The 23,433-nt window shown below is 38.1% G+C and overlaps 1 protein-coding gene across 1 annotated transcript; it reads right to left on the bottom strand.

Moving 5' to 3' along the window:
* trim50.S (tripartite motif containing 50 S homeolog) lies at positions 1 to 13,712 on the bottom strand. The gene is made up of 7 exons (XM_018265293.2): positions 13,566 to 13,712; positions 8,737 to 9,156; positions 6,436 to 6,531; positions 3,092 to 3,322; positions 2,311 to 2,333; positions 2,101 to 2,225; positions 1 to 1,257 (listed from the first exon to the last, which is right to left on the bottom strand). The coding sequence occupies exons 2-7, from the start codon at positions 9,139 to 9,141 to the stop codon at positions 710 to 712; spliced, it is 1,428 nt and encodes a 475-aa protein (XP_018120782.1). The 5' UTR covers positions 9,142 to 9,156; positions 13,566 to 13,712; the 3' UTR covers positions 1 to 709.
* Between the last annotated feature and the right edge of the window lie 9,721 nt (positions 13,713 to 23,433).

Here is a 23,433-nt window from a genome sequence, read left to right as displayed (position 1 = left end):
TAGGTAGTTAATAAAACAAAAAAAGGTTGAACTCGATGGACATGTGTCTTTTTTCAACTTTACTTACCATGTTACTATGTTACTATGTTACACACTTTTACCTTTTTGTGGAAATGACTGTGCTTATATGGAACACAATATTGATGACTTTTGGCCCATTTTTCTCTATATGTTTTTTGTTCTTTTCACAAAGTTTGCCTCACACTATTCACATTAATCTTTTGCAGAGCCTTTAGTGGTTGTTGCCACAGAACACTAATACCTCAGTCTGATATATTATCACTTAAAAGGTCACATGCAGTCTGCAAAATTGAGCCTTGAGAGGGTTTCATTTCTATCAGCATCTACTAGCCAACCAAAGCTGCAATGTAGAGTAACTAGAGTAACCTTCATCAGAACAATTGATATTGGGTGATTTAGTTGCTTGATTTGCTCCCCCCTTTTTTTCAATTGACTTTATTCCAGTTATTGCAGTTTAACCAACTGATCAGCTAATTGGCTTCTACTAATTATGTATATCACAGAGTTTTTTTTAAATTCAAGGAAACTGAATAAGATGTTTGGATGAGCAGTGGATCATTTTCAATATTACTCAGCCAGTCCAGTTGACTTACATTACCTCTACTAACAATATTGGTATCTATGGGTCAGGTAGCTATGAGGGTATGTTGTGTGTTATTGTGATCAGGTAAGTTAAATTAAAAAGGTGTTAAACTTGGGGCAATATAAGTGGTTGGGGATGGGAACCCCTTTCTTGCCAACATACATCAAGGACAGGATATAGCTTCCCTTGGAACTCTGTTTGAAATGTATATAATGGTATAAGCTCATCTCGACTGTCAGCATTGTAGAATATCAGTTCCCCTTTTTCATAATCCAGAAAGATACCAATTCGCTGGGGCCGGTTGTTAATGGGCAAACAAACACTTGGAGTGGTGAATGCTTCATATATTCGGCCCTCTTTCAGCCCAAGTAACCATGCTCCTGCCTCTGGTGTGCGGATCATTTTACCTTTACGACTAACTGTGCCCTTGACAACACCAATTCTCCACTTTGGTTTGGTCCCAACAATTACTTCCCAGTAATGTTTGCCTGTGGAGAATCCACGTATTGCAAGAACACAGCTACTACAGTCAAAGCTTTCAGGACTGCTGCTTCGACGACTACCAAGAGAACGACACTTCACTATGGTGTCTCCCTTAGACAACTCCAAAAAAGGATGTGCAGTAAGGGGGTCCAGCTTCAAGATTTCCGGAGCTATGGAAATGGAATAGACAACTGATGAGATTAGTTTGATAACATAGGGCATGAAGTAGAAGTAATTTGACCATTCATCTGGCAATATATGACCCTCTCCCCAATCATCCATTTGTTATCTTTTAGAATAGCAAGAAAAAAAAGCAGTCCATGTGCAGAGCAACCAGATTCAACCAATCAGTCTAAAAGGTCAGATATCCTCAAAACGAACTCATATTAAGCCAGCATGAGGCCTGTGGATCAAATCGGTCAGTGACTAGTGAAGTCTGGTCCCATAGCTGCTGATCAACTGGCACTCCATTTTAATAACTCAAAAACTATCACTGGAAGGTTTCCCCAGCTCATGTTAGAGCTATGAGTCTGCACATCAAACTGTTACATTTGTTTAATTGTCTGAATTTATAAAGGCATTCTTTCAAAAGTGTTTGGACATTATCTGTACATTATAAAGCTTTTGGAACAATTTTTTTAAATTGTAGGTGCTAACTCATACTACATTTTCCAAACCTACTAATAAACTCATAAGCCATAAAATATGGAAATGATCAAAAACAACTTTTTTTTGTTACAAGATTATGATTATTATGTAGGGAGATGAGACCCTGCAGTCAATATGTTATACTTTGCAAACATCAACTAATTTGTAGTTTTGGCGACTATAATACAATTTCCTACTGTGGTTATGATTTTTGTGCAGGAAAAACAATTAAAAAGGAATAACTTTTGAAAACACAATATGATAGAAATGAGAACACCTCATTTTGTTTCATGAAACAAGATAAACATTGTTTTTAACTTATTTGAGAATAAATAGCTTTGTAGTATTTTGTAAAAAGGACTCACCAGGTAAAACCCTTCTGTGTAGCCTCTTCCATACCGTGAGCTTGATGTCATCTTGTCGGAACCCAGGCTTAAAAGAGACTGCATTGTATGATGCATCACCACTGCCAGGAGAAGGGACCTGGGAACTTAAGGTCATAAAGATTTGTTATGCTAGCAAAAACACTATTATTTCCATTCTCATTAAGAAAGTTTAGACTCTAGAACCCTTACCTGGAAGTCACCACGGAATAGTTCTGTAATCAAAAGTAAATAAGATAACTGGTAAGTGGAATGATATGAAATAGTTTTAGAACACAGAAACAATTCTTATCAAATAAAGATTATTGATACTTTTCATCTCATTGAAAATAAGTTTTTATATTTTGCTGTATGGTATGTTTATGAGAGTATGACCTAGTGTACTGGATTGCTTAGTCATCCGGACTACAAAGTCAAAATTACTGTGTGTGTGTGTGATTGGAAGCTTGACATGTAAAGGTGGTCATACACGATAAGATCTGCTCGTTTGGCGAAGTCGCCAAATGTGCAGATCTTTCCCTGATATGCCCACCAACAGCAGGGCGATATCGGGTTAATGCAAACATTCATCCCTAGGGCCAAACAATTGGATTACAACTAAGAGAATGGGCTCAGATGGGACGAGGGCCGATGCAGTCCCCGATCATCAGAAAAATCAAACCTCCCCAATCAATAATTTGGCCAGAGACCCCGCCTCTTTGTACACCCAGGGGAAAATGTATTTGAGATGAGGCTTTTTGAAACATGTAGCACATGCCAGGTGAGAAACTACCTACCTTTAGCCTAAATGGCATAGCCAAAGACATTTAGAAAAATGCAAAGGCTTTATATCAAGATTTGCACATTCTATAAATGTGAAGTGTAAACAGAACTTAATTAGGGTGGCCTTCAATTTGTACAGTACAGGTATTTGTGTGTTGTATGTATTTTCACTTGTTTACATACATCCCTGGAAATTATTTCTCATTCTCACCCGAATGAACAGCAGGTGATTCTCATTTCCAAGATTTTTCAGCTCCCTCTCCCTCGCTTGCACCTTGTTTAGGATCTCATTTTTGTTTTGAAGCTGTGCTTCAATGGAGCTGATGATATCTGCAGCCTTCTTGGCTACTGACTGTAGGAAATGAGCCTCTTCTTCTGCAATGTATCTCTGTAGCTCCCGGAACTCTTTACGGATCAGACGTTGGAACACATCTGACTCGTTCTGTCAGGAGCAAAAACAGATGCAACCTAACCACACATTCTTAAAGATTTTCATTTTAGTCACTATGGCAGCACACCTATGCCCTCCACCCCAGTGTTGGTGATATTAAGTTTTTAATAAAAATAAACTTAACTTAAACCCAGTATACTTAAAGTTGAAGGTTTACTTTACAAGTAAATGGGTTAAGCCTAAATCTTCCTGTATTTAGCATTACAGAATGCTGCCAACTAAAATGGACTCATCTTGAAGCCATGTATATAATTTGTCTGCTTTTAAATTAATATGAGAACTTGTAACGCCATCTTCTTCCAAGCGATCTTCTTCCTGCTTTGACCGGCGCATGCGCAGTAGGAGCATTTCGCCTGTACGGATCTAATGCACATGCGCCAAAAGTCACTTCGTGACTTATGGCGTATGCACAGTAGATCTGTACCGGCAGGAAGAAGATCGCGTGGAAGAAGATGGTGCCTGTGAACTCCGTGGACTGGACCTGCGCAGAAGGGTAAGTAACAAGTTAGGGGCATTTGCCCAGCGGGACAGGTAGGCCGGGGGGAGGAGGGAGGGGAAGCAACACAGGGGACAGCATACAACCTTCTTTAATATGAGCTAAACTTTTTTTAACAATAAAATGTCTATTTATTTTGTTATTTCTTGCCAGTGAAACCATTTTCGCTTTACCGATTTCCTGATTCTGCAATCAGGAAAGGGCCCCACTACTGATGGGGTCTGAGAGGACATTAAATCACTGCCCACTGAACCCACCACACTTGTTGCCACTGCTGCTTCCACATACTTATTGCCTCACGTGACATGTCCCTGGAAGTGACATCACATGGTCTGAGTCAGGAAGTGTATACAACGCAGCAGCGGCTCTCAGAAGTAACTCTGTTGCCAAGGAGGGAGGGAGGATAGACAAAGGAAAATACAGGGTGGAGTCGCACAAAGGGGATTGGAAGGGAAAGGTAAGAAAATTGAGGGGAGATTGGAACGGAAGGGAGTAGGAAGGAAAGGGAAGGGAGGTCCGGATAGGGAGGAGAGAGGGATTTGTGCTCCTCTGGTCTTGAAAGCAGAGGCAGCAGCATTGAGAGGCTGCTGATGAGCTTTCTCAGCTCTAGGAATAGGTGTTGTGCAAACAAACCTGGTCATGTGACTACAGGGCAATTTTTCTTAGTGGAAAGGTTAATATATTTAAAAAAAAATTAAATATTTAATATTGTCATTGCTATTAACTAATATAAGTGGAGGGGGTACAGAATGTTCCTCTGTGGGGGGGGGGCTGAAAGTTCCTCTGCAGGGGGGCCCCACAAACTCTAGGTATGCCACTGTTCACATTTTAATATTTGTACGTTATTGGTTAGGTTAAAAAATATAAATGAATAAAAGCTACTCAATGGACCAATTTAAGATTGCTCAAGCCTTTGGTTACTAAAACCACACAAAAGTTCCTCAAATCTCTCACGGCTCTCACAATCACTTTTTGTTTTCCCTGAGAGAGTTTTTAAAAAAACAAAAAACTCAGCCCCTTAAACATGCTATTTTTTATGTTAAGAGAAAATCAACCGCCAGGAAGCCAGGATATTCTAATGAAGAAACCACTTAAGAGTTTAGGAACTTTTGAATGGTTTTATTAGCTGAATGCTTGAGCCTGCTGAAATTTTTTATCAAAAATAATCAGTGTAGCAACAAAGGCAATAGCATGAATCAGTGGGTCATATTGTTTTATTTATACTATCTTCTCTTGGAATGATCATCTAAGGTAAAGGTTAACGCTAATGTCAGACAGGGGCTGAAATCAGCCTCACCAACACAGACCACCTGACTCAGGTGGAGGCACACTCCGCTGATTTTGGGGCAAGAATACAAACTCTCATATTTCTTTGCCAAAATCAGCCGAGCGTGCCTGCACCCAAGTCGACACAACGGTTCTGGGTGCAGATAGAAGAAGAGTCTAAAGTGCATGTAGGGGCTGATATTTGGCCTTGGCATTTCAGCAGGCCAACTTCAACCCCAGTCTGACACTAAACTGAATCCAAAGATTCAGGGATCCAAATCCCATGGTCAGAAATGTTAAATGAAATCTTATCTCAGCCCCGTGAAGGACACACTCCAAGGACGTTATGTCTGTCTGTGTGACTAGCTTTGTAATCATTGTGTACAAAGGTATGTGTAGGTGGGTGTGCCTTTGAGTCAATAAATATAAAATACGGTATGATCTCACTACACAATGATTCTACACAAGTCATATACAGCAGAACAAAAGAGTGGAATTTATTTAAGCATATTTACTCTATTCATTAGTAGGTATTTACTTGTGTATATTATAGGCTAATGATTTGCTAAACTCTGCACATTCTAGGACAGACTAATTAACCCTTTCACTATACTTAGAGTATAGAAATGAGACCCCTTACGGATCATTTACAACCTTCTTGTGTATACACTATAGATTCCCTAAACTCACATATTTAGGATTATGTCAAAGACATTTTTGACCACCATGGTCAGCCAGAAAGCATCAGTAGCCAAAATGACAGATGGACCAGCAGAGAGGTGCATGTTCTACTTAATGACAGCAACAGTCAAGACAAATGTCAGACAGGGTGCTTTCAGGGTTGGACTGGGCCAGTGAGACATGAGAAAAAAATACAGTGGGCCTCACCAAAACAGACCACCTCCCTGGCTTTAATTCCTGGGAGCTACTCACTGAGCAACCTCTGGCCCTGATTGCAGCTGCAAAAAAGAATAAGGTACACAGGGTGGAATGGGTGATGTGGCTGGGGTGGGGCCCTGTGGGCATTTCAGTGAGCTTAAAAGCACCAGAATTTGCCTCCAGTTACTCTTGTTCTGTATTGGAAGTATTGTGAATTCGAGGTGCTTCTTGGAGGTATAACACTCACCATATCATAAAATATGACTGGCTGAAAACCACCACACAGTCTACTGTTCTGGACACGGTAATAAAATAATCTTGCTAGCACCAAGGCAATGTTCTTTTCAGAACTGCCTCTCTGCTGTTTTGCATGAGTGACAAAATGCAATGTAACTTTGCCTAAAGAAAGTAAAGATTCGAAAAAAAAGATTAAAGAAAATTGTAAAAATAAACAGTAACTCACTGTAATGCGAGTCTTGTTGTTAATGAGTTTGCAGATATTTTCCTCCAAGCTTTTCCTCACTCTTTGTACCTCAGTAATCAAGGCAGACACCTCCTCCTGTAATATGGTATATCAGAGTGTAAGGTATGAAGAAATACTTAAGTTAAATACTGTATTCTTATGACTTATGACTGCCCACTCTGCATTCTGCGGTGGTTTAACTGTCCCATGTTCCATTACCATAATTAGTGAAAACAATAAAAATATTCCCAGTGCAGCTTTTTAAGACCTAGCACAAGGTCCTGTTGTACAGCTTTGGAATGTTCCAATATTCTTGTTTTTTGGGGCATCTTCCAGGGCTGCGTGGTAGTGTTAGGAAAAAGGCAAAGATCCATTGGAGGACTCCTTCAGCCACCTTAAGAAATCAGAGACAACTGCACAAGAAAAAAAAAACTCCACTAAAGATACCAGTGTTTTACTAGAAAGGTTCAGTTGTTCCATAAGAAAATTTAAAAAGAAGAAAAATTATCTTGTTGTTCAGCAATTTCATTAGCCTTTTTTGGGGGATGCTTAATACAAAAAGTTATAGCAAAGAAAATGTCTGATGTTGTTCCCCCCTGTCCTGGTGGACCCTGGGCAGATGTCCATTTTCAACTGGTCTCTTGATGTAATCAATGGACTAAAACTAGAATATGTTATGCCGATTTAACTAAAAGAATACAAACACTTGAACAGAAACACACAAAAATTAAAAAGTACAGAAATATAATATACTGTTGTGCTGCACTGGTAAAACTGGTGTCTTTGCTTTAGGAACACATCTATAGTTTACTATAACAGATAAACTCTGTGTTATACAATGGAATTCTTCAGAACTTATCTGTTATCTACTGTGTATCCTGTGCCTGAATGGCTGCCCCCATGTCTACACAGCTGTTTGTTTATATAAACTATGGTAGATTTTCTGAAGCAAACAAACCAGGTTTACCAGTGCTGGGCAACAGTACATTACGTTCATTTTTTGGTGTTACTGTTCCTTTAAGTAGTAAAGTTACTACAGGGATGCCTACATATCTATATGTATTATTTTTAGTAAAAGCCAGCTCACAGAAAATATTGCTTTTAATTACAATTTAGTTTACAAATAACTTTAAAACTGTTGAAAATTGTTAATAATTGTATATGGGAAAGTCAGTTAGGTTTACATTTCCTACTTTATATTTATATTTTTGGGTTTATATTCCCTTTAAGGTACACTAATCATAAGTTGGGCCAGATGCATATGCTCTAAGGGGCAAATTCACTAAGAATCGTAGTTGCGCCAGGCGTAACTTTGCCGCACTTCGCTACACTTCGCCAGGTGTATTTTTGCCAGCGCTCCGCAAATTCACTAAAATCCGAAGTTGCGGTCAGGGGTAGCGTAAGGTTGCGAAGTTGCGCTAGCGTTGATTCGCTAAGCGAAGCGAAGTTACGCTAGCGATGGTTAATTTGCATACGGCGCCAAATTAAATTTTCCATGGAGGAATACATACAATCACTACAAATGCCTGGGAAACCATCAAAACATCAAATAAAACTTTTTTTTAGCCCTACACATGTGCCCACTGTATAGTTAAGTTGCCATGAGTTAGGAAATGTAGGGGGGAAGGAGGGGAGCCCCAAAAAATTTTTCGATCTTTTTCAGCCTATCACCCATAATATAGAAAAAACGCCAGCGTTTTTTGGGACTTAGAAAAAATTTGAACTTTTTTTGAAGCAATCCCTATCTACTCTATTGCGCTTCGCCTGGTCTGAGGTGGCGAAGGAAGCCTAGCGTAAAAGGTAGCGTTCAGTACAATGCGCGCGTTAGTGAATTTGCGTAGTTACGTCCGTTGCGCAAATTCGCCAGGCGTAAGGGTGCGAACTAACACTAGCCAATTTACGCCAGCGTTCGCTAGTGAATTTGCGAAGTAACGAAAATGACCAACGATAGCGAATTGACGCTAGCGTTAGGCGCTTCGGCGCTTAGTGAATTTGCCCCTAAGCCTTCAGCATAAGGAGCGAAAAAGGAACTTCTTGGCTAACGCAAACAGGATCCCACTATTGATTAATAAATTCATAAAAATAATTAAAACATGTATTAAAGGCTGATGTCTTACGCTTTACATGTTTCGAGGTGCATAAGGTTTGTCTTTGGGAACATTCCTCAATAAAATGATACTTTATTTTTACAAATCCATAAATAGTGGGGTCCTGTTTGGGATAGAAGGTCATATTTTCATAGATTGCAATGGTAATAGAATGCTATTGTTCTTATATAGTGAGTTGTATATATACATATACCTTCATTCTGCTGTATACACTGGTGAGCGGTGTGATTTGGTGCTGGCGATGTTCACCAATAGTACCACAGAGGCCACATATGATCTTCTGGTCTTGCTCACAATACAAACTCAATGGATTATGGTGACTTGGGCAGGATTCTGCTGTAGTTTGTTCCTCATTTAGCTTCTGCAGAGTCTCAATGAGATGTTTAACAGTCACATTGGGTGGAGAGGAACTACAGTCCACCACCTGTCGGCACACAGGGCATAACAGCTGAATGCTGGATTCGGTCATCAGACCCCACAAACACTCCTTGCAGTAGGAATGTCCACACTGTAACATCAAAGGTTCCTTGAACACTTCTAGGCAAATGGGGCATGTCAACTGGTTCTCCAAAATGGGCAGCCTAATATTACTAGCCATCACCTCTCCCCAGACCTGTAGTACAACACAAAACATCAGGTTTACTATGGTGAAATTTAATTGTAAATTTGTCTTGTGCAATCCTTACAGAAAGCTTTGTGGTGGTCTGTACATTACGATTTAAGTGTTATGTTCGGCTTCCATGTAGGTGCTTTGTGCTTGCAACTCGGCTCTACCAGTGAATCAAAATCCAAAAAAATGGAAGAGGAACTCCAGCAGAATAACTGCAAATTATTTATTCCAGGTTGAAGTTACACAGCATGTTTCAGGGCAAACCCCTTTATCAAGTTACAAAAGGTATTCTAAAGGTACTCTAAAAACACCCCTTATTATTGATATTTATATCGATATTTGTAAATTTTGTGTAAATTTCTGATTATAAAAATTTGAATTTTTCTCCATATTTTTTGTTGCACTGACCTTTTATTCCCATCAGACGTGCTTGGCATTTTATTTTAATTATTACATATGAAACTAGGCCTGTATTTGTGGGCATACCACAGAGACCCGGGCCTAGGGTGGCAAAAGTTGGGGGGCAGCATGCCGCCCGCATCAATAGTGCTCATAGTAGCAGTGCCGGAGTAGCAGAGAGGGGTGGAGCAGTGGGGGGGAGGTTGAAACGGCAGCAGGGGAAAGGTTGGAATGGCAGGGGGAGGTTGGAGCAGCGAGGGGAGATTAGGGAGGGTGCAAACATGGGAGTGGGGGGGGTCGGGTACAAGTGTTGGTATGCCTAGGGGAGAGGACAGCTTGAAATCTGGCCCTGTTTCTAATAGCTGATACATTTAAAGGGGTTGTTAAACTTTCAGTTAACTTTTAGTATGTGTAGAGTGTCCCATATTATCAACTTTTCAGTTAGCTATCTTTCTGTTTGGGGCTCTCATAGTCATTTTTCAGTCTCTTCATTCACATGTGTCCCTGGTTGCTAGGGTAATTTGGACCCTAACAACCAGATAGCTATTGAAAATTCCAAACTGGAGATTTGGTGAACAAAAACTAAAATATTTTTAAATATTATTATATATTATATTTTTATATATATATATATATATATATATATATATATATATATATATATATATATATATATAAATATATATATATATTAGATATTATATTTTAATATCGCGAAAACCATTTTCAAATACTAAAAATTAACTGCCCCTTTTAGGGTAGGACTACACAAGCGTTTTCTGTGTGATCCGACACGCTGCGCAAAAACGCATGCATCAAATCACATGCAACGGAAATAAGGTAAGTGAATGCATTGTCGGATGGTGTCACAGTGTTGATCAGACGCCACACGACTGTTGGATGCAGACGCAGCGAAACTCCATGAGCACTTTTCATCAGATTTCTGGGACCGATTTTATCTGATCCTTCATGCAAAACCGCGCAACGCCCGCAACAACACAAGATTTTGTAGGATGCTACAAAATCTGATCCCCTTAGGCTAGAATGTAAAGTTGGAACAAAGCCAGATGGAGTTTTTTCTTCATGTGTTTACATCTATATTTTCATATATTTCAATGAGAAAAAAAGTCTTTCCGACACCATTAGTTTTTATCTTGTCAGATGAAGGCACAGCATGCAGCATTTACATCTGACAGTCGTGTTGTGTCAGATGGAAAATTTCTGGATAATTTAGGAAAAGTAGTTTATGCATTCGATTTTTCTATCAGTCCCATAATATTTTGAACCACGCGACACCATCTGACTTGTCAGATGGATTTTGTTGATCCGGCACATCCTACAAAATTGCTTGTGGAGTTAACCCCTAAGACATTTTTCAAAAATTTAGCACACTTGGCCCATACATGTAGTTTATTAGACAGTTAATTCTCTGTTTTTCTTGCTTTCCAATTTAAATTTTATACAGTTATGTATACGTTGATCTACAAATGTTTTAGTATCTGTTCAGATAATTGAGAATCTTTTACATTCAGTTTAAGACAATAATATTTCTAGTAGTAATTAAATTAAGGAATTTAGGCTGTTAGGGCTCTATCTGGATTTCCTTTTATTGAATGCACATTCAACAGAGAGAACTGAGGCCTACATTTATTTGCCATTTGTAATACTCTTTATTAAAAACCCCTGTACCTCCTTCCACAATAATTTTTATATTTTCCCATAAACAATGGAACTAATTTGCATGGGCTTTAGTCACATGCAATATTAGGTAACTTGGATTTTTTTGTTGCTAAAATCTGAACAAACAAGTATGCAGTGTTGACCTACTTTTATTCATTTTGTTTGTTGATTTAATAAAAAATTATTTAGTAACTTATCAAAACTTGAGCTTTTGGCTGAATTCTTTTCCAAAAAACTTGTTTTCATTATATGCAGATTAACACATTTTCTGATAAACACATCATATATTTGGCTGGAGTGGAAAACAATTCTTTGCATATTTTTAAAGCATTTTTCCATTGTTTACTTCTTTGTCATCTGCACTGTAGTTGCATAATGCATTCTAGCTTATGGCAACACTATAGAAAGTTGTAAATATAAATATAATTATATTCAAATATCACTTAATAATATCAAAAGTCAACAACATTTGTTTTTTGTTCTTTTTCGTATGAAAACTGATTTTTTGATGCTGGAAAAACATTGTCACCAAGATTAGCAAATTGTCCCAAAATGGGTTCTGACCAGACAGAAATAATGTTAATATTTATGATAATAAAAACCTCTGATAAAACATCTGCATGCATTGCAAAGCACACCAGTACTGCTACTATTATAGCAGCTAAATAATAGCTCGTAAAGCCCTGACTGCACCAAAGGTGCGTCAACCCTCAAGCATCTGGGCTTCAACAAAACGTATGAATTTGTATCTCTAGCACATATTTGTAGAGGTATGGAATCCATTATCTGGAAACACGTTATCCAGAAAGCTCTGAATTACAGAAAATCCATCTTCCATAGACTCCATTTTATACAAATAATCCAGATTTTTAAAAAATATTTCCTTGTTCTCTGTAATAATAAAACAGTACCTTGTACTTGGTGCAAATTAATCTATAATCAATCCTTATTGGAAGCCAACAAGTTTATTGGGTTTATTTAATATTTACATAAATTTCTAGTAGACTTAAGGTATAAAGATCCAAATTACAGAAAGATCCGTTATCCGAAAACCCACAGTTCTCAAGCATTCTGGATAACATGTCCCATACATGTATCTTTGTTTTTCATGTATTTTCCTAAATGATACAGCAATAGAGACAATGAAAATCACAAGTTTGAATGTTTGAGCACATCGTATAGCTTGTTCACAAATAAAAATCTAAATTTAAGCAAAAACTCTTATGAACATGTATTCAAAGATGGATAGGGTAAGCAGAATCAGAAGTTCAAGACATTATTCGTAGCGTAGCCCATTATAGGGCCACTGTACAATTACATGAATACAGTGAGCAATAAAGTCTAGCAGTGATTAGATTTAGTGATATTTATGTCTAGAAGGAATAAAACAGATAGATATTAAGAAACCTGATAAATGCCAAATATGACTATGAGTAGCAGTTACCCATTATCTGAAAACACGTTATCCAGAAAGCTCTGAATTACAGAAAATCCATCTTCCATAGACTCCATTTTATACAAATAATCCAGATTTTTAAAAAATATTTCCTTGTTCTCTGTAATAATAAAACAGTACCTTGTACTTGGTGCAAATTAATCTATAATCAATCCTTATTGGAAGCAAACCAGTTTATTGGATTTATTTAATATTTACATAAATTTCTAGTAGACTTAAGGTATAAAGATCCAAATTACAGAAAGATCCGTTATCCGAAAACCCACAGTTCTCAAGCATTCTGGATAACATGTCCCATACATGTATCTTTGTTTTTCATGTATTTTCCTAAATGATACAGCAATAGAGACAATGAAAATCACAAGTTTGAATGTTTGAGCACATCGTATAGCTTGTTCACAAATAAAAATCTAAATTTAAGCAAAAACTCTGATGAACATGTATTCAAAAATGGATAGGGTAAGCAGAATCAGAAGTTCAAGACATTATTCGTAGCATAGCCCATTATAGGGCCACTGTACAATTACATGAATACAGTGAGCAATAAAGTCTAGCAGTGATTAGATTTAGTGATATTTATGTCTAGAAGGAATAAAACAGATAGATATTAAGAAACCTGATAAATGCCAAATATGACTATGAATAGCAGTTACCTATATTAAGGCTCAGTACCCACTAGTCTCAACATTCCTCTTCCCCGTGATGCATTTTTATGAGTTCCACTGTTCAGTATAGCAGTTTTAATTAACTTAATTTTGTCCTATGGATCTTTACCAACAAGAGTGGAAACAAATGTTAATAGCCTAAAAAAAATATAGGCTACTCTTGGCAGACTCTCTTCTCCTTCTAACATATTTTACAGCTCTAAGGTACATACCTAAAGGTTTCCTCTGAGTTGCCAGTGTGTTCTCTTGGAAAGAGCTGTTCTACTCAGTGCTGTCTCGGCTGCTTCCTTATCTGTCAGTCATGTGATATGGGTCCTGCTGTGTTTTGTTGACTTATACTAGGAATACAAAGGACATTAGTGGTTCATTTAATAAAAAACAACATGAAACTTATACCCTGTTGTTAAAGGCTAACTTAAAGAGGACCTGTCACCTAGACATAATGCTGTATATTATAATTTAATGAATGCATCCATAGCTGTTATAAAGATATTCAAAAAATCTCAATTGCCAATCATATATTGCCTGAAACCTAGAGGCGGTGCAGGCAATTAGATTCACTGTCCATTCTGCACTTCTTTATGTCATTGAACTCCAGTCCTAATAATCCCTCTCCCTTCTCACAATTTATAATTGTGTAGCCAGTGGGCTTGGGGCATTAGGTCCCCCATTCTGGCACATAAACATGGTTTTGGGATGATGCAAAGCTTGCCATGATAAAAGTGTACACAAAATGGCCCTCTCCTATGTGCTCTAATAGTGGATTCCAAAAGAATGAAGGAAATAAACACAATAACAAGGAATTTGGAAATATTTCTTAGGATGACAGGTTCCCTTTCATTTTTTAAATAATATAAAAATTAAAACAAATGAAGGCGCTCCAAGGGGCAGATGTATGAAGGGTCGAATATCGAGGGTTAATTAACCCTCGATATTCGACTAGGAACTAAAATCGTTCGACTTCGAATATCGAAGTCGAACGATTTAGCACAAATCCTGCGATCGAACGATCGAAGGATTATTCGTTCGATCGAACGATTAAATCCTTCGAATCTAACGATTCGAAGGATTTTAATACAACGATCGAAGGAATATCCTTCGATCAAAAAATCTCAGGCAAGCTTTTAGCTGCCGAAGTAGGGGGTCGAAGTTTTTCTTAAAGAGACAGTACTTCGACTATCGAATGGTCGAATAGTCGAACGATTTTTAGTTCGAATCGTTCGATTCGAAGTCGAAGTAGTAGGCGAAGGTCGAAGTAGCCCATTCGATGGTCGAAGTAGCCCAAAAAACACTTCGAAATTCGAAGTTTTTTTAATTCGAATCCTTCACTCGAGCTTTGTAAATGTGCCCCCAAGTGTCTTATTAAAACCTTTAGGAAATTTAGACTGAAACCTATGAATACAAAATTGCTCTCTCTGTAAAATCTGTATAGTACCGTCCTGTTTCAACAATGAGTTTTCTACTCATTTTTCGAACACCTGTAAAAATAAATAATTCAGATTACATCCATGATTTTGAAGGAAATGATATTGCAAATGGAAAAGTGTTTTTTCTCTCTTAAAGGAGAAACAGAGGTTAAAACTAAGTAAGCTTATCAGAAAGGTATATACTGTATAAATACACTAGTAAACCCTCAAAGTAATGCTGCTCAGAGTACTCTGTCAAAAGAAACACTGCATTTCTGTCCTTCTGTTGTGTACACATGGGTTTCTGTATCAGATTTCCTGTTTTCATCTTAAACCACCAGGGCTTGGGCTTGAGCATACTCAGTTTTCTCCTCTCCCCTTCCCCTCCCTGCTGTAATTTGAGCTCAGAGCTATGAGCAAGCAGGGACAGACTCAGGCAGGAAGCAACGTCACAGCAAGCTAACATGGCAGCTGCTATCCTAAACAAAGAGAGTCGTTATTTAGAGCTGATTACTCAGGTATGGAAAAGCATTCTAAAGAATAAAAATTGCGTTCTAGCTTGCACTGTTGTGGCTAATCTATTGGCAATAAACTTGTTTAGCTAGCTAGATAGATAAGGTAGCTTTCCTTATTCTTTAATACAATTCATTTTCCACTAGCAGCAAAACAGAGCTTATAGGGAAAATATAACACCCATTAGACATAAACTCATTTGGGTTTAGAAAGGTGCATAAACACCTGAACTTTGAAAAAATGAATAGAAATGTAATTCATTTTTAAACAGATATACCAGATTCCACAGATTGAAAGGTAGCACTTAGTGATGGGCGAATTTGCGCCGTTTCGCTTCACCGAAAAATTTGCGAATTTCGCGCGAAATTCGCGAAACTGCGAAAAATTTGTGAAACGGCGGCACCCGTTTTTTCGCCACCGGTGCCGTTTTTGACGCCGGCGTCCGTTTTTTCGGAAAAAAAAATTGGACGCCGAATCGCGCAAATTCGCCACGAATTCGCGCCTGGCGAATAAATTCGCCCATCACTAGTAGCACTTTAAGAATTTCCAGAATCCATCATTTCATGATGAAAATACGAGTGAGGAGAGGACACCTGTTAGCCTAAGGGGTGGCTATGCGCGTTTATGCACCTCATTTACATAAACCCCCAAATGGGTGTATACCATTACTTCATTAATAAAGTAGAATGTGTTGTCTTTTTATCATTTATAGCAGCTGGTCAACTCCAGATTGTGGGTTAGATCAAGCGTTGGCACAAGTGTGCTTCTAGAAGCTGTCAACGCCACAGTGTGGATTAGACAGAGCGCTGGCGATTTCTGTGTTTCATGTACAGGTTGTAGACAAATTTTGCCTATAGCTGCCATTCTGCCTTTAAAACAGGGAATAATTTACAGGTGTTTTTTAATGGGCTGGGGCTTAAAAGTTCCCTGCTTTCTCACTAGAGCTCCTGAGTTAAGGGTAAGTGCACTGTTGGTCTTACTACCCAGTCACACTGTTTGCTGGGAACTTGACTTTAAGTGGCACATTTACTAAGCTCGAGTGAAGGATTAAAATAAAAAAAGTATTTTTTTGGCTACTTCGACCATCGAATTGGCGACTTCGACTTCAAATCGAACGATTCTAACTAAAAATCGTTTGACTATTCGACCATTCGATAGTCGAAGTACTGTCTCTTTAAAAAAAACTTCGACCACCTACTTCGCCACCTAAAACCTACCGAGCACCAATGTTAGCCTATGGGGAAGGTCTGCATAGGCTTTCCTAGCAATTTTTGATCGAAGGAAAATCATTCGATCAATGGATTAAAATCCTTCGAATCGTTCGATTTTTGCTTCGATCATTTGATCGAACGAATTGCGGAAAATCCTTCGACTTCGATATTTGAAATCGAAGGATTTAACTTCGATGGTCGAATATCGAGGGTTAATTGACACTCGATATTCGACCCATAGTAAATGTGCCCCTAAATGTACTACATACTTAGAATGCTCACAAATAGTGTAGGACTCACGTATGAGGGGCCTTGACGTGGTACGTGAGCTTTCATATTTTGGACAAAGTATGGCACAAACACCTATTTTTTTGTAATAATTATTTTTAAAGGCAAACTGTGCACTGGCAATTTTTCTCTTTCTCTAAATTATGGGAATGTATAGCTATGAATTTAATAATTCATTGTTATTTTTTTTTTTTATCACATCCCATTGTATTGTCTAATTGCAGAACATGTCATCCCTTATCAGGAAATTTGTTACCCAGAAAGCTCCAATTTACAAGAAGGCCATCTATCATAGCGGCAAATTCACTAAGATCTGAAGTTGCGCCAGCTACAGTTTCGCTGCACTTTGCCAGGGGTAGTTTCGCCAGTGCTACACAAATTCACTAAAATGCGAAGTTGCACTCAGGGGGACGAACGGTAGCGCTACCGTTACTTCGTCAGGCAAAGCGAAGTTACACTAGCGATGCCTAGTTTGCATAAGGCACGAAGTTAAAATATAATGGACGTATATGCTGCAGCAACTACATTACACTACACAAGCCCAGGAAACCTTTAAAAATAGTGTCTATTTTAAGCAAATAATTAATTTTTTTTAAAAATCTGCAGTAATAAAATAGCATGTTATACTTGATGGTAATAAAACTGCATGAATCCATAATCATAATTTACATCAGGAGTCCTCAACACTTTTTACCCATGAGCCACATTCAAATGTAAAAAGAGTTGGAGAGCTAAACATGATAAAAAAAGGTTCCTGGGGGGTACCAAATAAGGACTATGATTGGCTATTTTGTAGCCCCTACGTGGACTGACAGCCTACAGTAGGCCCTGTTTGGTTGTAAACCTGGTTTTTATGCAACCAAAATTGCCTCCAAGCCAGGAATTGAAAAATAAGCACCTGCTTTGAGGCCGCTGGGAGCAACATCCAAGGGGTTGGTGAGCAACATGTTGCTCAGAAGCCACTGGTTGGGGAATCACTGTTTTACATAATTATTTACATGGTATTTAGCAGGTTTGAGCTATGGTGATCTAAATTACAGAAAGATCCCTTATCTGGAAAACCCCAGGTCCTGGCTGCCTTTGCTCCAATGGAAATCAAGTCAGGCATATGCAGTAGGCAACTCTTTGAGGTCTTCAGTTGGAGAGAGAAGGATAGCTCAGGGGCAGAGCTTCACACTAGACAAGAAAGTAGCTAAAATAGCTACAGTTTAGTTAGATGGAAGGAGAAATGTATGTTATTCTAGAGGCTGTTTAGAGGGATTTTAGAGAGATAGAAAACAAATAAAGGTTTACTTATTATTTAAGATGAAACCTCTCCTTCCCTCCTTCTTTTGCATCTGCAGGATGGATCTACTGGTAAAATACCATAGCAGAGATTGCACTGCATATTCTAGATGGGGCTTACTAGTGCTTTTTAAAGAAAAATAATGACCCTCTCCTCCTATTTTAATACAGGACAACACCTTGCTCACCATTCCTGCTGCTGACTGTAATTGCTTAATACAGCTGTTTACTATCCACAAGTGATCCAGGTCCTTCTTCATGAAAGATGTACCTAGCTTAGTGCCATTAAGGGTAAAAGTAGATTGCATATTTTAATAGCCAAGTGCATAGATTACTTTATCAACATTGAATCTTGTTTGGTTATATATCACTCACTGTCACTGTTTATGGTAACAGAGGATATATGTCGCTGTACCAAAATCCAAGTAGATCCAAGTAGAATATTTTACCTAGCCTGCTGAATTTTGTACTATTTGTTTAGAAGAATTTGGGTTCTTCATAGAGGTACCTAGTGCAAACTATTTTATTGGCCTGCACACAGAAAAAACAAAAACATTTTCTGCTCATATTGGTACGTTATTGAAGTAATTCATATTTAAATTTATCATTACTAGAGCTCCATCTTGTGGGCAGTGAGTGGTGATGTTATGACGATACTTTCTCACAAGAGATATTGCAAAAAAGTATGTATCTATGTAAGTGAGATATACATAGATTAGTCAATAAACAATATATTATAGTGGCACTGGTGCAATTTAACACCTTTCTTAGTAATCAGAGCCAGCATCAAAAACAAAACAGCAAGTAAATATATTCATCAAAGAACTGAAAAAGACATGTTAATTACATCTAAAAATAGTATTCTCCAAAACATTGTCTTGTAATTTAACAAATATTATTTAATATCAATATTCAACTATTGGCAAAATAACTAAAGAAACACTGTAACATAGCTGCAGAGAACTTTCTATGATTTGTTTCCCTAACTCCATCATAATTGTGCCATGGGGGAAGGTGCACCCGATACAGTTGCATTTGAAGCTGCAGTAGGTGTACTTGCGCACAATTCCCAGCAGGAGGTGGGGCAAACACAGTATCACTGTGCACAACTTTGCAGTTCAAGCAGCAGCTTTGGATGCATTGTCCTTTAATGAATGACTGCAGGGGTTTGTAAATAAGCCTTCTAGAGGTGGATTGTGCATGATGATAGAGGAGTAGTGCTATGGAATGTTTGTATCAATACTTTTCCCCATTTCTGTACCCTCAAATGATATAAGTCCATAATTTCACTGTCTTTTAGCCTTTATACTATTTTAGACTGCATTATCAACAGCAAGGTAACTAGAGTGGGGCGGGCCCTGGCGTGGGACGTTCAGCCGGGCCCCCGACCCCTTCGTATGCCCGGAATCACCCGAAGTCAGTGGTGTGTGAGCTGCCGGGGGGCCCTGCTCCCCCCGGTAGTTACGCTACTGATTATCAAACTAAATTTTTAAACAAATCTGAAAATGGGTGTACTGGGGTGGTGATTTATAAGCCTACTGCTCGGCTCATACTACTCTCTCTCTATTACTATTCTCTGTTATAATTCCAAGAGACAGTGGATATGTGTTTTTTTTTAGCTTACAATAGCTTCCTGACAGCTTACGCCTTATTTAAAATTCAAGACTACAGTCCCGGTTACTCTGCCTTCTCCACCTTTGTGGTGTCCCAGGGATAGAATTGTTCAGGCAGCAGAATTTGGGACAACTCCACCTCCTTCTATTTCACTTTCCCTCTATTTATTTCATGAATTGGAGCAGATTGATTTAACATTTATCCTAATATTTAATGGTCGCTATGAATTAATTATACCATCGAAATCAATTTGGGATGAGAAATTTATTAACTGCACTTTATTCTAATTTATTTTCATTGTTAAATCACTTATTCGTATTAACTTCTAGTAATTGTCAGCATTGCCATTAAATTAATTAACCTCTATGAATTTTTATGAGGAATCTAAATGTATTATAATTATGATATGTATAGAACCGTATCAGGTAATTTTTAATCACCGCTAGTATCTGTGAGATTTCTTTCGAATTAATTTATTTATATGAATTGAATCTTAAATTATTGCACTGCACTTTGAAATATATAATTATGTGATTGGTTAATCACTGATACTGGTGGTGTCCATTGTGCTGCTACACAGCTATTTATTAATTCTTAATCCGAATAGGTGCTGGTAAAGGTAAAATAACAGCCAATTTTAATGACCTATTGTGATAATTTTATTCAAGCAGGGTACCTTTCCTTTCCTATATTGTTATCCTTAATTTCACTTGTCATCATTCATCATTTATTTATATAGCACCAACAAGTTACACAGTCCTTTACATTATTTTAGAATGAACAGTTAACAAATGGTGAATAAACATGGGTTTACAGAGTACAATAGGAATATAGGGGCCTACTCGCAAGAGTTTACAAACTTTAAAGGTTAGGGTACAATTGAGACATAAGGATTTCAGAAACAAATTTGTGATTTATGATACAGCTATGATTGATTATTTAAGGTACATTGTATAAGCTCCCTTAACAGGGAATTTAAAAGTTAGGAATGAAGGAGAAAGTGTGACAGCTCAAGGTAGAGTTCCAGAAAAAAGCAGAAGCCCAAAAGAAATCTTGTAGACGAGAATGGGCTGAAGTGATGAGAGAAGAAGAGAGGTCTGAAGCAGAGCAAGGGTTGCGTAAAGGAGTGTATTTTGAGATCAGAGTGATATGGGGGGGGCTTCATTGTTAAAGGAAAACTATACCCCCCAAACAATGTAGGTCTCTATAAAAAGATTTTGCATAAAACAGCTCATATGTAAAATCCTGCTTCATGTAAATAAACCATTTTCATAATAATATACTTTTCTATTAGTATGTGCCATTGGGTAATCATAAATAGAAAATTGCCATTTTAAAAAATAAGGGCCGCCCCCTGGGATCGTAGGATTCACTGTACTCACAACATACCAACAAACCATACATGTTAGGTCACATGAGCCAATTAACAGACAGAGTTGTGTCTATTGCTTCCACACTTCTTCCTTTCCTTTTTTCTTTCCTTTAAGGGCATTGAATCTAAGTACGAGTAGTTTGAATTTGGTTCTAGAGGAGGTATGCATATGCATGATGTTGAGTGGTGAGAGATGAATGAGTCTAGCAGCAGCAGCAGCAGCATTTAGAAAAGATTGGAGTTGTGACATACCTTTTGGAATACCTACTAGTAGTAGGTTGTAGCAATCAAGTTGGGAGATAAAAGAGAGAGAGAGAGAGGTCAGGAGTACAGCCTTGAGGAACGCCAACAGAGAGAGGAAACGTAGTAGAAGTTGAGTTAGAGAAGGCAACTTTAAAGGAACGATCAGAAAGATAAGATGTAAACCAAGAAAAAGCAGTGATATAGCTAAGTATAGAATATAGTTTGTAAATAAGTATTTCTAGCAATTTGGATGTGAATGGAAGAAGGGAAACTGGAAGATAGTTGGGGGAGAGCTGGGATCAAGGGAATGTTTTTTGAGGATATAAGTAATTAGGGATGTAGCGAACTGTTCGCCGGCGAACTTGTTCGCGCGAACTTCGACCGTTCGCGTCCGCCTAATGTTCGCGAACGTTTGGGAACGTTCGCATTTTGAGTTCGCGTTCGATTCGAATACAAATCGTTCGACCATTCGACCGCTAAAATCGAATGATTTCCATTCGTTCGAACGATTTCCATTCGTTCGAACGATTTCCATTCGTTCGAACGATTTCCATTCGTTCGAACGATTTCCATTCGTTCGAACGATTAAAATCATTCGAACGTTCGATTCGAATGAAAATCCTTCGATCGAACGATTAAAATCCTTCGAACGTTCGATTCGAATGAAAAATCCTTCGAACGTTCGAATCGAACGATTTTAGCGGGTGTTCGAAGTTCGCAAACTGTTCGCGAACGTTCGCATTTTTTGCCGGTGTTCGCGAACGGCGTTCGCGAACACCAAATCGGCAGTTCGCTACATCCCTATAAGTAATTAGTGCCTGCATAAAGATGGACAAATACCAGTAGAAAGTGAAAGGTTAAATAGGTGGGTAAGTACAGGAGAGAGTGTATCAGAAATTGGATAAAGAAGGCGAGAGGGCATGGGATTAAGGGAGCAGGTTGTGGGGTTTGATCAGCCTAGAAGTTTTCTAACTTCACCTAGGGGCAGATATACTAAGGTTCGAGTGAATTTTCGAAGTACAAAAAGTTTGAATTTCGAAGAAATTTTTTGGATACTTCAACCATCGAATGGGATACTACGACTTAGAATTTACTTTGACTTCGATTCGAAGTAAAAATCGTTCGAATATTCGACTATTCGATAATCGAAGTACTGTCTCTTTAAAAAAACTTCGACTTCAATACTTCGCCAAATTAAACCTGCGGAATTGCTATGTTAGCCTATGGGGACCTTCTACAAACTTTTTCTAAGTCTTTACACATCGAATAAAAATAGTTCGATCGTACGCTAAAATCGTTCGAGTCATTCAAATCGAACGATTTAATTTTAATCATAGGATTGCCAAATTGGGTGAAAAAACTTTGAATTCGATATTCGAATTCAAAGTTTTTCGATTCGATTGTCGAATTTTGAAGTTTTTTGAACTTCGAAATTCGACCCTTGATAAATCTGCCCCCTAGTGTTGCAGGGGTGAAAGAGTACAAAGTGGATGAGAGGACTGCAAAATAATCTGAGATTGTTATCAGATGTTATGCTCAGTCTAATAAGATTGATTTTTTCTTTAAATAAATTAGCAAGATCTTAGGCAGTTACATTATTGGGTGGTGAGTGTGGTGAACAGTCATTGCGGTTTAGAGGATAGAGAGGAGATTAAAGAAGAGAAGTACTGTACTTTAGCTATTGATAGAGCTCGATTGTAGCAAGATAGCATTAACCTGAAGTGAATGAAATCAGGATGAGTTTGTGACTTTCTCTACTGTTGTTCAGCTGATCTGCTACATGTTCGGAGGTACTGAGTTAAACTAATGTGCCAGGGTTGGGGTTTAGTTGGTCGACTGTGACAGGTGATAGAAGGAGCAAGGGTATCAAGAGCTGTTGAAAGAGATAAGCTGTTGTAGAGATAAGATGCTATATTTGGACAGGAAATGTTGTTAATATGAGAGAGGCATGGGCCCTGTTATCCAGAAAATGGCAAACTGGAGTAATGCAGTTTGTAATGGCTTATTTAAACAAAAAAATCTTCATTTTTATCTGTCTTTCTTTTACTCTGTAATAAAAATACAGCAGGGCAGGTGTAAAAATAAACACAGTTATTGTACATACTGGCACCACTTAATAAAGGTAGTTGTAACCAAAGCCACTCTTTGA

Source organism: Xenopus laevis, chromosome 5S (genome assembly GCF_017654675.1).
Source record: "Xenopus laevis strain J_2021 chromosome 5S, Xenopus_laevis_v10.1, whole genome shotgun sequence".
NCBI classification, from domain to species: Eukaryota; Metazoa; Chordata; class Amphibia; order Anura; family Pipidae; genus Xenopus; species Xenopus laevis.
The sequence above is the reverse complement of the archived record's forward strand: the minus strand, read 5'-3'. Positions and strand labels throughout refer to the sequence as shown.